The following is a 14,982-nucleotide window of genomic DNA, read 5'->3' as shown; positions in this document are numbered from 1 at the left end:
GGCAAGATACTAACCCCATGTTTGCCTGCTGGTGGTGGTCAGAGGGCCCGGTGGCGCCAGTGTCCGGCAGCCTCGCCTCTGTCAGTGCGCCCCAGGGCAGCTGTGGCTACAATGTAGCTTGCCATCGCCAGTGTGTGAATGGGTGAATGACTGAATGTAGTATAAAGCGCTTTGGGGTCCTTACGGACTGAGTAAAGCACTATACAAATGCAGGCCATTTTAATATCAGGCTGGAGTGGTGGCGAAACATTTCCACTGACTACGCTGAAGGATTCCACTGGAAAGACACACTGGGCAACATGAACAGAGGGGAATCTGCCTTTGTGGTAAAATATTTCAACTTCTGAAAAAGGTTGGTGGTTCATGAAAATCATCATCTATGGATTTATTTTTACATATATGCTTATGCACCACTGATTGAATAGATTAAAATAGCATAGTTTGAATAAGCTTAAATATTTTGCTTCACAATAAGTGCTGCTTTTTAAGATTACTTCATTTAAAATCATTTAAAAGGTTTTATCAAACCTTTTGTCACCAAATTTTGTTCTTTTTTTCATCCTTGTGTCTAGTTGTTACATAAATCAAAGGCCAGACAAAAACACTTCCTTATTTTCCTGCACCTTTTATTGATAACTTCAGTAACTTCATGAGTTACTCTGTTAACAACAAGCATGTCCCTGTTATACCCATTACTTTGTTGTAAAACTTATTCATCTTGAGATACAATATCTTATTTTAAAAATTGCTTAAATTGATTAGTTCACCTCTTAAATTCACTTTGAAATTTCTTCACTTCCTTCTTGGCTTATCACGTGTGAAATCTAGACCTTAATCTGCCTTAATGTCTAAATCTGTAAGTGAATTCATTACTGATCATGTTGTTTCAACTCTAGGGTCTAATATGGACAGTCTGCAGTTGTGTCATAACTTCAGCTCTACTCATGCAGAAATCTAAATTATTAGGAAAATTAAAGATTACTTTACAGACATTCATACTTACCCTGATGTCTCTTTTCTTTTCTTTTTGTTTTCTTGATATTACAGGTTTCTTGATAAACAATAATAGAGATGGCCAGAATCAATTTCAGTCTAATCAATACAACTGCTGCACCTGATCTAAATGGTTATTGGGATAACTTTTTTCGGTCTCTTACCACCGTGGATGCTGTTGTTTTCTCCCTGGTCTCTGTCCTCGGTATGCTCGGGAATGGAGTGGTTATCTGGGTGACCGGGTTCAGGATGAAGAAAACCGTTAACACAGTTTGGTACCTCCACATTGCTGTGGCCGACTTCATCTTTGCAGTGTTTCTAGCCCTTAGAGCAACATCCCTGGCTTTGCAGTTTCACTGGCCCTTTGGCAATTTCATGTGCAAGCTGTGCGGCACTCTAATCTTTCTAAACTTGTTTGCCAGTGTCTACATTCTGGTGGTGATCAGTGTGGACAGATGTGTGTCTGTGGTGTGGCCCGTCTGGGCTCAGAACCACCGAAATGTACGCAATGCTAGTCTGTGTGCTTGGGTGGTGGCTTTGATTGTCAACATTCAACATTATTTTTACATGGACACAAAGAAAGAAAATGAAAACACAAGTTACTGCTCCAACAGCTATTTTTTTTAAAAAGCAACACCAACTATCACTCAGACCGTTGTTATCACCCACGTTCTTCTCGGATTTGCAGTCCCCTTCACTGTCATTGTCTCTTGTTATGCTGTCATCATCCATCGTCTGAGGAGAAACCACAGCCTGGCCAGCCAATCAAGTCGCCCCTTTAAAGTTATCACTTCCATTATTGTTGCCTTTTTTCTGTGCTTGGCTCCCTATTACATCATTGATCTAATTCAGCTGGTGATATTTAAGGCACCAAATGAAACATTTCGCTATGCCTTTCGAATTGTGTCGAAAGTCGCCTCGAATTTGATGGTTCTTCACTGCTGCCTGAATCCACTGCTGTATGTCTTCTTGAGACAAGATTTTAAGGATGAAATCCGAAAATCCATCCTGAATGTGCTGGAGAATGCCTTGAAGGAAGAGGAGACACACTCTCCCAGTGACATGAAGTCAGTGAACACCAGGCAGAGCAGAGAGAATTCAGATTTGATTACTGAGGTATAAGGCTGTATATGAGGTAAATAAACATGTTAAAACCTTTCATTGAAAAATTTGGGGAACTTTTTACCAGCTGCAAATATAACTGCAGGGTAAATTTTTATAAGCTTTTATAAAAATTATGTGCTTATAAAATAAATCTAATGGAAACAGCTAATTGTTTAAATTGTGCTGTGATGGTTTATTTCTTCACTGTATTGTTTTTTCTCCCTCTTTGACTCAAAGCTCTACATTAACCTTGTGCCATCATCATCATCATCATCATCATCATTATTATTATTATTATTATTATTATTATCATCATCATCATTATCATTGTTGTTGTTGTTAAGTGATTATAACAATGTTACTTCCCAGAAGAAGAACCAGTCAGCAAAATCAAAATCAGTATTACTTTTGTTTCCAGTTCACTTTGTGAAACACAAACAATATCAGGTAAATTTAGTTGAAGGACATGACAGTTCCCACAGATGCCATCTTAGCTAAGCATGGATTGGGCAATTAGAAAATACTGTAAGGATAATTCATTCACTCAGTCTGCCATTTATTTCCATGTATTAATAAACAGTGTGTAATGTTGATGTCTTATTGTAAGATGACTTCTTACCAATATCATGCAAAAAATAATATGTTATATTAGATATTTGACATTCCTACAGTTCAGTGTGTTCATTATTATTTTTATATAAGATCATTATATAATTGTCATGATATTATGATGCCAAACACTCACAGATTCTTCTTCTTCTTCTTTTGCTCTTTAAAAGTTTTTTAAGGGACGTCAATAAATGATGACAAATATTATTATATTTATTTATCAGCCAAGTTGTGAAAAAACCCAGATAGATCTCTAACCCAGACATTTACAGTCTTGTTTCCTCTAACAGAGTCATGCTTACAACTGCATACCTTGTAATGACTCCACTGGTGAAGCATTCTACTTTACAATACTTAACCGTGTGAAATAAAGTATAAACAAGTGTGTGATGCTAAATATTAAGTAGTTGTGAGATACATAACAATGAGGTATATTTGTATTAAAGATTATTAAATTCCAACACTTGGCGTGTGAGTACAACATGGTGAATGCTGAAATCCTCCCAAAGTGGGGAATTCCAGACTGGGAAACCGGGTGCTGATCAGAGATCTTCCGAGAACCAGCTTGGAGCAGGGACCATTCCAGGTACAGCTGACTACCCAGACAGCAGTTTAGGTCGAAGGTCGAGCCACTGGGGTTCATGCCAGCCATTACAAGAAGATTCCACAACCACAGTAATAACCCAAAGGGTGAAAAAATTTCCACGTTGACGCTGAAGAAGACAACAAAGGTGTACAACGTGTTCTGCCCTTTCAACCTACAGCTCCACTGGAACGAAAGAGTGAGAGGTGAAAGAGCACAAGATTGTGCCAAGCTCCAAATCAATGGAACACTTGTATTAGATAAATAAATTTTAAAAAACTATGGTTTACACAGGCTCAGTCGCAGGCACTATCCCCTCATAGCGCGGTTAAACGTTCCAAGGACATCTCTGAGGCTAACTCTAACATGTTTGTATGCCACGTCATAGGTGTTCCTCGACAAGTCACTGATAAGTTTAAAGAACACAATCAAATTGCAGCAGGATTCACATCGTGGCTTCCATTCTTTGAATACAGTGGGATGCAAAAGTTTGGGCAACCTTGTTAATAGTCATTATTTTCCTGTATAAATCGTTGGTTGTTACAATAAAAATTGTCAGTTAAATATATCATATAGGAGACACACACAGGGATATTTGAGAAGTGAAATGAAGTTTATTGGATTTACAGAAAGTGTGCAATAATTGTTTAAACAAAATCAGGCAGGTGCATAAATTTGTGCACCACAAAAAAAGAAATGAAATCAATATTTAGTAGATCCACCTTTTGCAGAAATTACAGCCTCTAAACGCTTCCTGTAGGTTCCAATGAGAGTCTGGATTGTGGTTGAAGGTATTTTGGACCATTCCTCTTTACAAAACATCTCTAGTTCATTCAGGTTTGATGGCCTCCGAGCATGGACAGCTCTCTTTAACTCACACCACAGATTTTCAATAATATTCAGGTCTGGGGACTGAGATGGCCATTCCAGAACATTGTATTTCTTCCTCTGCATGAATGCCTTAGTGGATTTTGAGCAGTGTTTCGGGTCGTTGTCTTGTTGAAAGATCCAGCCCCGGCGCAGCTTCAGCTTTGTCACTGATTCCTGGATATTGGTCTCCAGAATCTGCTGATACTGAGTGGAATCCATGTGTGCCTCAACTTTGACAAGATTCCCAGTCCCTGCACTGGTCACACAGCCCCACTTACTGTAGGTAGCAGGTGTTTTTCTTGGAATGCGGTGTTCTTTTTCCTCCATGCATAACGCCCCTTGTTATGCCCAAATAACTCAATTTTAGTTTCAAAAGTCCACAGCACCTTATTCCAGAATGAAGCTGGCTTGTCTAAATGTGCTTTAGCATATTTCAAGCGGCTCTGTTTGTGCTGTGTGCGGAGAAAAGGCTTCCTCTGCATCACTCTCGCATACAGCATCTCCTTGTGTAAAGTGCACCGAATGGTTGAACGATGCACAGTGACTCCATCTGCTGCAAGATGATGTTGTAGGTCTTTGGTGCTGGTCTGTGGGTTGACTCTGACTGTTCTCACCATTCGTCGCTTCTGTCTATCTGAGATTTTTCTTGGTCTGCCACTTCGAGCCTTAACTTGAACTGAGCCTGTGGTCTTCCATTTTCTCAATATGTTCCTAACTGTGGAAACAGACAGCTTAAATCTCTGAGACACCTTTCTGTATCCTTCCCCTAAACCATGATGGTGAACAATCTTTGTCTTCAGGTCATTTGAGAGTTGTTTTGAGACCCGCATGTTGCTACTCTTCAGAGAAAATTAAAAGAGGAGGGAAACTTACCATTGACCCCCTTAAATACTCTTTCTCATTATTGGATTCACCTGTGTATGTAGGTCAGGGGTCACTGAGCTTACCAAGCCAATTTGAGTTCCAGTAATTAGTTCTAAAGGTTTTAGAATCAATAAAATGACAACAGTGCCCAAATTTATGCACCTAATTTATTTATTACATTTTATGTGGAGCAAATAAATAAAAGTATATTTACGGTGGCCCCTAGAGACAAAGCACGTACAAACTCCAAAACACCTACAAACTCCAGAACATACTCCAAATCACATTCAAATTCCAAAACACATACAAATTCCAAAGTACAGTATGTGAAACCTCCAAAACATGTACAAACTCCAAAACACAACAGAAGTGCTCCAGGATGCTAGGGGCAGTGTTGAGCTTTTGTTACCTAGTGGCTGCACAAGCAAGGAAGTACCAACGACAGGATTTGGTGTGTGGTAGTAACAGGTAAATGAACTTTTTTTAAATTATTTGAATATATATGAGTGTTTGTGTATAAATACACAAACTGCAATAGCTATGTCACTAGCGATCACCTAGCACATCATTATATACCAGCTAGCCCCAATGTCAGTGACCCTACAAAAGTCACTGCTGTTTAGTTTGTGTATAAATACACAAACAATACACATATGCTTTCAATTGTGTAATTTAAGTGATCTAGGTAGCTTTGTACGTGCTTTGGAATTTGTACGTGTTTTGGAGTTTGTACGTGCTTTGTCTCTAGGGGCCACAGTATATATTTATATATAAACATATATAAATAAAACCACGTTTTTCTTTTAACATTAGTAATTTCTTTTGTGCATAATTTTATATTTGTGTGATAATAAATTACTTAAAGCAACAAAACAACCTGAAGAGCCGGTTGGGAGCCAAAAGAGCCAGCTCTGTTTAGTGAGCCGAGCCGAAAGAGCCGGTTCTCTAAAAAGAACCGGGATTCCCATCACTATATCCAAGTGTCTTCATCAGTTCACAAAAAGAATGCGTTGAATAAAGTTCTAGTGTTTTTATTAGTTTGTCGTAGTTGAGTGTGGTGTAGTTTATGTTATCATCCATGTCTCCTTGTTTATGAGTCTTTTCCTGTTTGTCATATGTTATCTCCTTGTCTATGTAGGCTCCCTGTGTGTTTAAATGCATGTGACCCTTTTCTGTTCCCCCTCCTTGTGTTCATTCCAAGTCTCCTGTCTGTCACATGTATCCATGTATTTACATGGGTACATGTGACAAACAGGACTCTGTCTTTTCGGATTTGTTCTGAAGGTAGGACTGTGATGCAGTTTTTAGCCTCGCCACTAGAGGGTGCAGTTGTTTTGTGAAGAATTTTCTATTGGGACGTTAAAAGGTTTTCAGGGATCAACAGATTCACAAGTTATGCTTGGGGGTAGTTTATGTGGTTTCTTTAAGAGTATGTGCATAAGATTGGTGAGTTACAGGATATTTTTGTTTAAGAAGGATAGCTTGTTAGTTTTATCGCTCTGGACATCTTCTGCTTACACATTTTATCTATGGTAAGTTATCGTTAAGTTGATCCAAGATTGGCGAGGCCAAGCTAAGTTTTGGCTAGGCTTAGCTAAGTTTTAGTTTGAGTTGGTGATTTTTATCATGTTTATTTGCCTTATTTTATTTCATTTAACATCATAAGTGATTGGGGCACAGGAATTAAGTGATGGAAAGATGATTAAATTTTTTTATTACCAAATATGGTTAAGGCTATAAGCAAAGGCCATCAGCGTAGTAGTAAGGTGTATAACAGAAGTATGTGGCTGTAATATGTTATATAGCCTACTAACGTGATTATTGGTGTTTACATTGGATTGTAATCTGTTCTGTTTTCTTCATTCTGTTTTGTAGAACCACACACACCCACACACACACACATACGCCCACGTATGCAAGTGTTCCACTAAATCTGACAATTAAAGTAATGGAAGATCATCACCTGGCCTTGTCATTTGCTTTGAGGGTCATACTGGCATTTAACCAGTGTGATCACCACCACAGGAAACTGAGCTCTAGCATCAGAAATCAACATAACAGGATTTTTTTTTTTTTAAATCAAGTACTTTCTTCTTAAAATTTTATTTTGGAATACTTTTTGAATTAAGGTTTGTAAAGCAAATTGAATTAACCAGTATGTATTTTCTGTCTGAAAACTGAATTTTGACAGTGTGAGACTCAACAAATGAAGAAGACATTGAGAGACAGTACACGTAGTCACGTTGAGAATACCGCCAGCAGAAAAAAACATTGTATATCTACATCAGTAAATATCAAAACACTAATGCCATCATTGAAAGTACTATGCAGAGTTGCAGAGTCCACATGATACCCGACCAGCTCAAACTCACTGCAGCTTTAGATATCATCTCAACTGTGCTTGATAAGATGGGTGCTGCAAAAATGAAGGCTGTTGGTCTGTCTAATGACAGAGCTGCAAGGAAGTATAGAGGAAGTATAACAGGGCAGAGAGTTGAGGGTTTGCCTCACTTTTCCATATCCTATCTCTGTGACATACAATTTTGTGCTGTTTATGTCACTGAAGTCTATATCATTAAAGATATAGACTGAACATTAAATATGATGTGAAAGTGGCAGTATCAAGCTGCAAGCTGTTTAGTTAACTGTTAATGAGTTTGATGTTATTTAAGTGAAGTTAAACCTTGGCTATTTCTGGTTCACTGTGTAGAGGCAAAAGAGAAACTGACTCAGGACACAGCCCTAAAATCTAATTATAAATAGTTCTAATAATAAATAGCTATAAAAGCTTTTACAAGAATTTTGCCCATGTGTTCAATTTATGTTACTAAGCAGAAAATCATGGGTTTAACTGTGGTCTGAAACAGGAAATGGTTTTCAGTTTACAAAATAAACAGTACATTTGCATAATGACTGAAACTAGCACCACTGGCAACCAATGGGCTGAGGTCAGTTTCTTGATCAATAATATGCAATTTGTAATGACCACTGATCAACAACCACGTCAGGATCACGCATCAAAAATAGGTTGATTGAAATCTGAAAGTCTTCTTTCACAGAGTCAAAGCAAAACTAAAAGGCCATCATGAATAGAGCACAGTAAGCTAGATAGTGTTTGATTTGTTGCATGCTGTTGTGTGTAGCAAGACGTTGTGGGTTTTCACTGAACTGTTTCTGTCAGAACTGAAGCTGAGGAGCATACTGTATAACAGAAACATACAGAGTACGCACAAAAGCTGGAAGATTCATCTAAAAAAAACAAGGGCTTTACACACAAGGAACACAGACTGGCACAAAACAGACATCTCGACACGGTGATGTCTAGACTCGACTATAAATACACTAAGAGTTTTCTGTGGAGAACAAGCACAACAAACAAAAGGTTAAAACATTGACACTGACATTAAAAAAATTAACCTTCAAAGTAAAACAGAAAAAAGAGAGACAAACCCAGGATGTCTGTAAACAACACTAAGATGTCAAGATGTTGATACAGAAATTAAACAAAAAGAGGCACAAACAGGAACACTTAGGTGACTACTGCTGGGAAAAATAACACCTGACATAAACCAAAGCAAGAAATATAAAAATTAAGATACAACACTAGAATAACCATAAAATAAACACACAGGAATCAAAACAGAACAACAAAATGCCAATTATGAGGTATAATCTATCTAAATACAAGCTATGTAACAAAGAAGTGCTACTGAAAACAAATAAAGCAGTCAGACGCTATGGGCTGAACCATTTTTAAATTGGGCGGGGGGGGGGGCATTATGTAATATATTTAGCTTTAGAATTTATATTCAATGTTTATTGTAGCTAGGCTCAAAGTGTTAATGCTCGTTTATTTTAATACACAACATTATCATATGCAAAAATTAGGGTGGCACCAGTGGTGGCGAAAGATTATTTTATGATGACACATGCCACCACAGTAGATCCTCCCCTGATTAGTACAAGTTATATTAACCAGTCAGTTTGTTCAGTCATTTTTCTGTATTCATCAACAGCCAAACAAGAGCACTTCACCAAAGGTATGTAATCTTGTTATTTTGCACAACCATAAAATCACTCGTTATTTTCTATTCAGGAAAAGACTAATCTTGTAAATTAATAAATAACATAAGCTAATTTACTAATATTAGGTAAATTAGCTAAACTGCTTGAGAGCACTGATGTGAGGACTTCACCGTTTTTTTCTGTCATAGTTACAACTAAAAAGCCTCAGACAGTGGCAGTGCGGTGTGTACTTGCTGTAAAACTCCAGATATTATCTGTTATGGTGCATTTAAACCAAACTTAGAAAGTGGTTTTAGTTACATACTATATCTACCTAATGAGGAGAATTTATGCAAAATCGTGGTGAGTGAAATAAATATAGGCGAATGTTTGTGTTAAAATAGTTCTGCTTCTGTTAAAAAAAAATTGTGTTTGGGCTGTAACATCAAAAATGTCTGTCTGTTTATATATTTTATGGGAATTGAGCACATACAATGCAAAGCTCCAAAATGACCAAGGTATCGCGCTTCTTCAAAGACTACAATGTACCTCCTCTACCATTTAAGGTGCCTTTTTATGTTGAGATTAGGATGTAGTTTTTTGTTTTGTTTTAATTTTTTTAAGTAGTCTGTCAGGCTTTGTTGAAACACAGGTGTGTCAAACAAACTGCAAGCCAGCTATATACAATTACATCCAGCCCATGAGATTATTTCATGTCAATTATTAATGGCCTGTTTGTATGTGGGACTGCTGAAACCATGCAGGCAGGGACGGGTCTTTATTTTGATAAGCAAATCATGCGACCAATCACATACAAAGACAGAACAGACTCATACCATTTTGTGAAGAAAGGAAGGAGGGAAGACATTCCGAAGACAAGTGTAGTGGTACAGGCCAGGTACACAGAGAGAAGGGAATTTTTTAAATGCAAGCACATCTGGAAAAAGTAAAGCTGCAGGAACGTGTGCATGTACCATAGAGCCATGGCTCAGTGTCTGAGTGTCTAAATGATTCTAAAAGGCCTGAATGAGCACTTGAAGCCATTTATACGTATTGACTTGTTTGAATACAGTTAAAAACATTAAAAACCAACTGGACAGTCTGGGTAATGAGCTACCAGAAAGGTCTGAGCAGCATTTCCTGATTTTTAAAGTACTGATGATGTCATATCTGACATGAGCAGGTTAAACCAAGAGGAGGGGTTTCTTTTACCATAAGAATGCTTCCTTTTGTTTGTTTCATGATACAAAGGGATTTGTTGAATATTTTTCTTAGATAGAGCCATTTACTTTTAGTTTTAGATTCCTCAGCTCAAGCTAGTGGTACTGGCTAATTGAAGGGAAATTGATAGCCCTATATATAGTCAGCCTCTGCTTGATTCAGAGGAGGAAGGAAAGGTAAGCTGTGTTACTGAATCCATGTGCGTTTGATTTTTGTTAATTAAGTTAATTATGAGGGGTTTTAGCAAGTTTCACGTATGATGGAGGTCACTGTAAATAAATTCCTCACCTCTAAGAACCAAAAATGTCTGCTTACCTACCACGTGAAATTGCTTTGGCAACATGAACAGAGGGGGATTCATTTGTGTCATGCTGCTTCATGAAAATCCATCATCTGTGGATTTTTCTTTACTTACACCACTGATTATTTTCCTGCACCTTTTATTGATAACTTGAGTAACTTCTTGAGTTACTGTGTTAAAAACAAGCATGTCCCTGTCATCCCCATTACTTTTTTGTAAGCCCTGTATCATAATTATAATTCAGTTTGAGATATACAATTTTATAACAAATTGCTAATAATAAATTGGTTGGTATACCTCTTAAACTTGTCATGACTGCTCTTAAATTTCTTCAATTACTTCTTGGCTCACCTGAAATCTAGACCTTAATCTGCCTTAACGTTTAAATCTGTAAGTGAATTCATTACGGTTCATGTTGTTTTAACTCTAAGGTCTGATATGGGCAGTCTTCAGTTGTGTCATAGCGTCAGCTGTACTAGACTCAAGCAGAAATTTAAAAGACTGAAAAATTAAAGATGGCATCTACTTACACTTGTTTTGTTTTTGTTCTGTTGCTGCAGGTCTCAAAACAATGACTGCGATGACCCCAGAAAATTTCAGTCCAAGCAATACAACTTTGGATAACTTGCGTCAGTCTTTCAACATCATATCTATCACTGTTTTCTCCCTGGTCTCTGTCCTCGGTGTGCTCGGGAATGGAGTGGTTATCTGGGTGACCGGGTTCAGGATGAAGAAAACTGTTAACACAGTTTGGTACCTCCACCTTGCTGTGGCCGACTTCATCTTTGCAGCATTTCTGCCCTTTAGTGTGACATTCCTGGCTTTGCGGTTTCACTGGCCTTTCGGTAATTTCATGTGCAAGCTGGACGCCACTACAGTCTCTCTGAACATGTTTGCCAGTGTCTACATTCTGGTGGTGATCAGTGTGGACAGATGTGTGTCTGTGGTGTGGCCTGTCTGGGCTCAGAACCACCGAAATGTGCGCAACGCATTCTATGCGAGTCTGTGTGTTTGGGTGGTGGCTTTGATTGTCAACATTCAATATTTTTTTTACATGCACACAGAGGAAGTGTCTAAAGACGCAACTTACTGCTTCAGCAGTGTTGAGGATTTTAAATATGCAACACCATCTGTCTTTCATACCATTTCAATCACCCACTTCCTTCTCGGATTTGCAGTCCCCTCCACTGTCATTGTCTCTTGTTATGCTGTCATCATCCATCGTCTGAGGAGAAACCACAGCCTGGCCAGCCAATCAAGTCGCCCCTTTAAAGTTATTGCTTCCATTATCGTAACTTTTTTTCTGTGCTGGGGGCCCTATCACATCATTGATCTAATTCAGTTGGTGGTATTTAATCTACCAAATGAAACATTTCATTATGCCATTTTAATTGTGTCGAATGTCGCTGAGAATTTGGTCGTTCTTCACTGCTGCTTGAATCCACTGCTGTATGTCTTCTTGAGACAAGATTTTAAGGATGAAATCCGAAAATCCATCCTGAATGTGCTGGAGAGTGCCTTCCAGGAAGAGGAGACACACTCTCCCAGTGACATGAAGTCAGTGAACACCAGGCAGAGCAGAGAGAAGTCAGATTTGATTACTGAGGTATAAGGCTGTATATGAGGTAAATAAATATGTTAAAACCTTGAATAGAAATATTCTTTGGGACTTTTTACTAGCTCTAAATATTACTCCAGAGTAATTTTGTTCAAATAAACCCTGCTCATAAAATTACGGAAACAGCTAATGGTACAAATGGTGCTGTGATGCATTATTTCTGTGCTGTATTCTGTATAACGTTTTTCACCTTTTTGGTTACTGTATTCTGTTCTACTTATCCAGCCCTGGAAAAGTAGATGAAGATGGATGGATGGGTTATTTTACTTTAACTAACTCACAAAGTCTACCATTCATTTCTAGTTATTAATAATCACTGTGTTTTGTTAATAACTTATTATAAGCTGATCACCACTGAGTTCTTAACAATATTATGTAAACATTTACATTTTATATTAAATATTTGGTATTCCTACAGTTCACTGTATTCATTATTATTATATATGAATATTATATAATTATCATGATGTTACTATGCTAAACAGTCTCTCTAATAGTTTCTTTCTGTCTTTCAGCTTTTTTTAACCCCAGGGATATCAATAAATAATGACAATAGTGATCATTCTTGCTCGTATAATCACTGTTCTTGTGTTATAAATATACTCTGATATGTGTATCAGTAGTATTAACTGAACACACCAAACATTGGATAATAATAACAATATTTAATCATATGCAAACAGCTAACAAACATTACAATTATAATTTGTCATATATTGAGAATAGGAGACAAATCAACAACACACCTCTTCCAATTAATGGCTAATTAATATTATGCTGAACACAGTCCAAAAGATTCAATAAGCCACATCTCAGTGTTTACTGTCAGTCTACTGTTTACTATCATAGCCAAGTGGCTAAAGGTAAACAGAAGTTTATCACTATCCCTACTAATGAATGTTATCTTGTTTCAGGATGTATAATACCTGCCATTATCCAATGACACATCTGCTTACCTGTATCTTTTGCTCGTTTGTCCTCCTCTTCTTTTCTTTTTTTCTAAACTGAGGACCTGCTGGCTTTGACCTTTTCTTGTCCATCTTCCATTCCAATATTATGAATGAAATGTGGTCTATTTGGAAGCAGCCCGCCCCCTCCCCTTTCGACAGGTTGTGTGTGAGACTTCAGCACAGCAGCAGCAAGAAGGCGCACCGAGGGCCTTTTTGCATGTATGTGTGTGATAGAATTTAGAAAACACATCGGCGCCAATTATAAGTCTATATCATAATGTCTGTTATTTTTGTGTTTGATGGTTTGTGTAGGTTTGCCTATAATAATCACTCCGCTGGAACTGTATGCCAGGGGTTTATTAGCAGCCAACATGAACATTCGTACACTCGTAACAGTAAGCACACATAGCCGAGTCAGAACCACAGCGACACCTGCTGGAAACCTTCGTAACAGCAGCAACGACAGGCAGTATGGACAAACTTAACATTACTGTTATCTACATCCCCCTTTTCTTTCTTTTTATTTTTCTTTTAGTGTTGCACCTCTTACGCAAACCCAAATCAAACAACACCACTATAATGGAAGAACTTATCAGGTTATGGATTACACAAAAATGAAGGTTCAAATGTCAAATGAAATTCACAGTAATCATTGTCTTAAATGCAACAAATATGCAACAACATAACATGAAGAAAACACATTTCAAAACAGAAAATACAGCATCAGTGTGCTTTTAATCCAGGTATTTACTATTTGGTTTAGACACTCTGCCAGATCTGGTTCGGTACAAGTTGTCATCAGAGCATACTTGGCATTTTTTAGGTGTGTTCACTTTACCCAGTGTTTTTCTGTCCTTGATCACTTGTTCGGACTGTTTTGTGCCAAGTTGTGGTGGGTCAAGTTGAACTTGAATTGTTTCATGTTTGTTGGTTTGTGCTTTATTGGGTTCAGTTTCATCTGCTTGTCGAGATGTGTCCAGTTCATTTTGTGTTGTAGCGAGCTTTTCCGGTTGAGGCTCGCTCACAAGCAGAAGATGTTGTCTTTTGCGCCTGTATTCCTTTCCATCCGACTCAACTACACAGAGCGAGGTTCAGCCCATACCTTACTTACAACTCCAATCTTGTCATGTCCACTCTGTGTTTGTAATCTCACCACCTGGTTTGGTGTTAATAGACTGAGCAGCTTGCTGGACTTGTTGTAGTGCTGTTTTTTAATTCTACGCTTTTTTATCAGTTGAGTTTTGATAGTGGTTGTCACTTTTGCTGTTGGTGTTAACAGTTTTTTGCACACAGGAAGGGTTGACCTTGATAGCAGCCTCTGTGCTGGTGAGCCAAGAATGTTGTCTCGTGGCGTGTTGCGTAGATGTAAAAGGTTCAAATAGAAATCAGTTCGAGCTCATTTTGATGTTTCAAGGAGTCTTTTAGCACTCCGGACCGGTCTTTCACTGAGTCCATTTGACTGAGGAAACTCAGGGCTGCTTGTGACATGTACAAACTCCCAATGTGTGGCAAACTCACAAAAGGTCTGGCTGGTGAACTGGGTGCCATTGTCTGAGTACAGTTTCTGTGGTATCCCATGTACTGAGAAGTGCCGTTTGAGTTTGTTAATGGCCGAGGCAGATGTTAGGTTTTCAAGTTTATCTATTTCAAACCATCCAGAGCACAAGGTAGTGGCGGTTGTCCCATTCGAATATGTCTGTGGCTGTGATGGACCAGGGAAGATCAGGAATTTGATGTAGTTTCAGGGGTTGTTTTTGTTGGTGAGGCTTTAGACTGTTGCAAATGCTGCATGGGGAGCTTGCAGGAGTCCTGACAGACATATTCAACCTGTCCTTGGCCCACGCTGTGGTACCGGCCTGCTTCA

General features: G+C 38.2%; 1 protein-coding gene and 1 pseudogene across 3 annotated transcripts; both read left to right on the top strand.

Moving 5' to 3' along the window:
* The first annotated feature begins 1,071 nt into the window (after positions 1-1,071).
* On the top strand, positions 1,072-2,116 carry LOC100704991 (chemokine-like receptor 1; annotated as a pseudogene).
* Positions 2,117-5,358: 3,242 nt separating this feature from the next.
* LOC100704720 (chemokine-like receptor 1) lies at positions 5,359-12,652 on the top strand. Of its 3 annotated transcripts, none has more exons than XM_019364340.2 (2): positions 5,359-5,491; positions 11,111-12,650. In XM_019364340.2, exon 2 carries the CDS (start codon positions 11,122-11,124, stop codon positions 12,160-12,162), a length of 1,041 nt encoding a protein of 346 aa, XP_019219885.1. In that variant the 5' UTR covers positions 5,359-5,491; positions 11,111-11,121; the 3' UTR covers positions 12,163-12,650. The 3 variants fall into 3 exon arrangements, with proteins under 3 accessions (XP_019219885.1, XP_019219886.1, XP_005472581.1); XM_019364341.2 differs by lacking the exon at positions 5,359-5,491 and adding an exon at positions 6,406-6,555 and having other exon boundaries at positions 11,111-12,652; XM_005472524.3 differs by lacking the exon at positions 5,359-5,491 and adding an exon at positions 9,016-9,063 and having other exon boundaries at positions 11,111-12,652.
* The last annotated feature ends 2,330 nt before the right edge of the window (positions 12,653-14,982 follow it).

The sequence above is a fragment of the Oreochromis niloticus genome, linkage group LG11, assembly GCF_001858045.2.
Source record: "Oreochromis niloticus isolate F11D_XX linkage group LG11, O_niloticus_UMD_NMBU, whole genome shotgun sequence".
NCBI classification, from domain to species: domain Eukaryota; kingdom Metazoa; phylum Chordata; class Actinopteri; order Cichliformes; family Cichlidae; genus Oreochromis; species Oreochromis niloticus.
The sequence above is the reverse complement of the archived record's forward strand: the minus strand, read 5'-3'. Positions and strand labels throughout refer to the sequence as shown.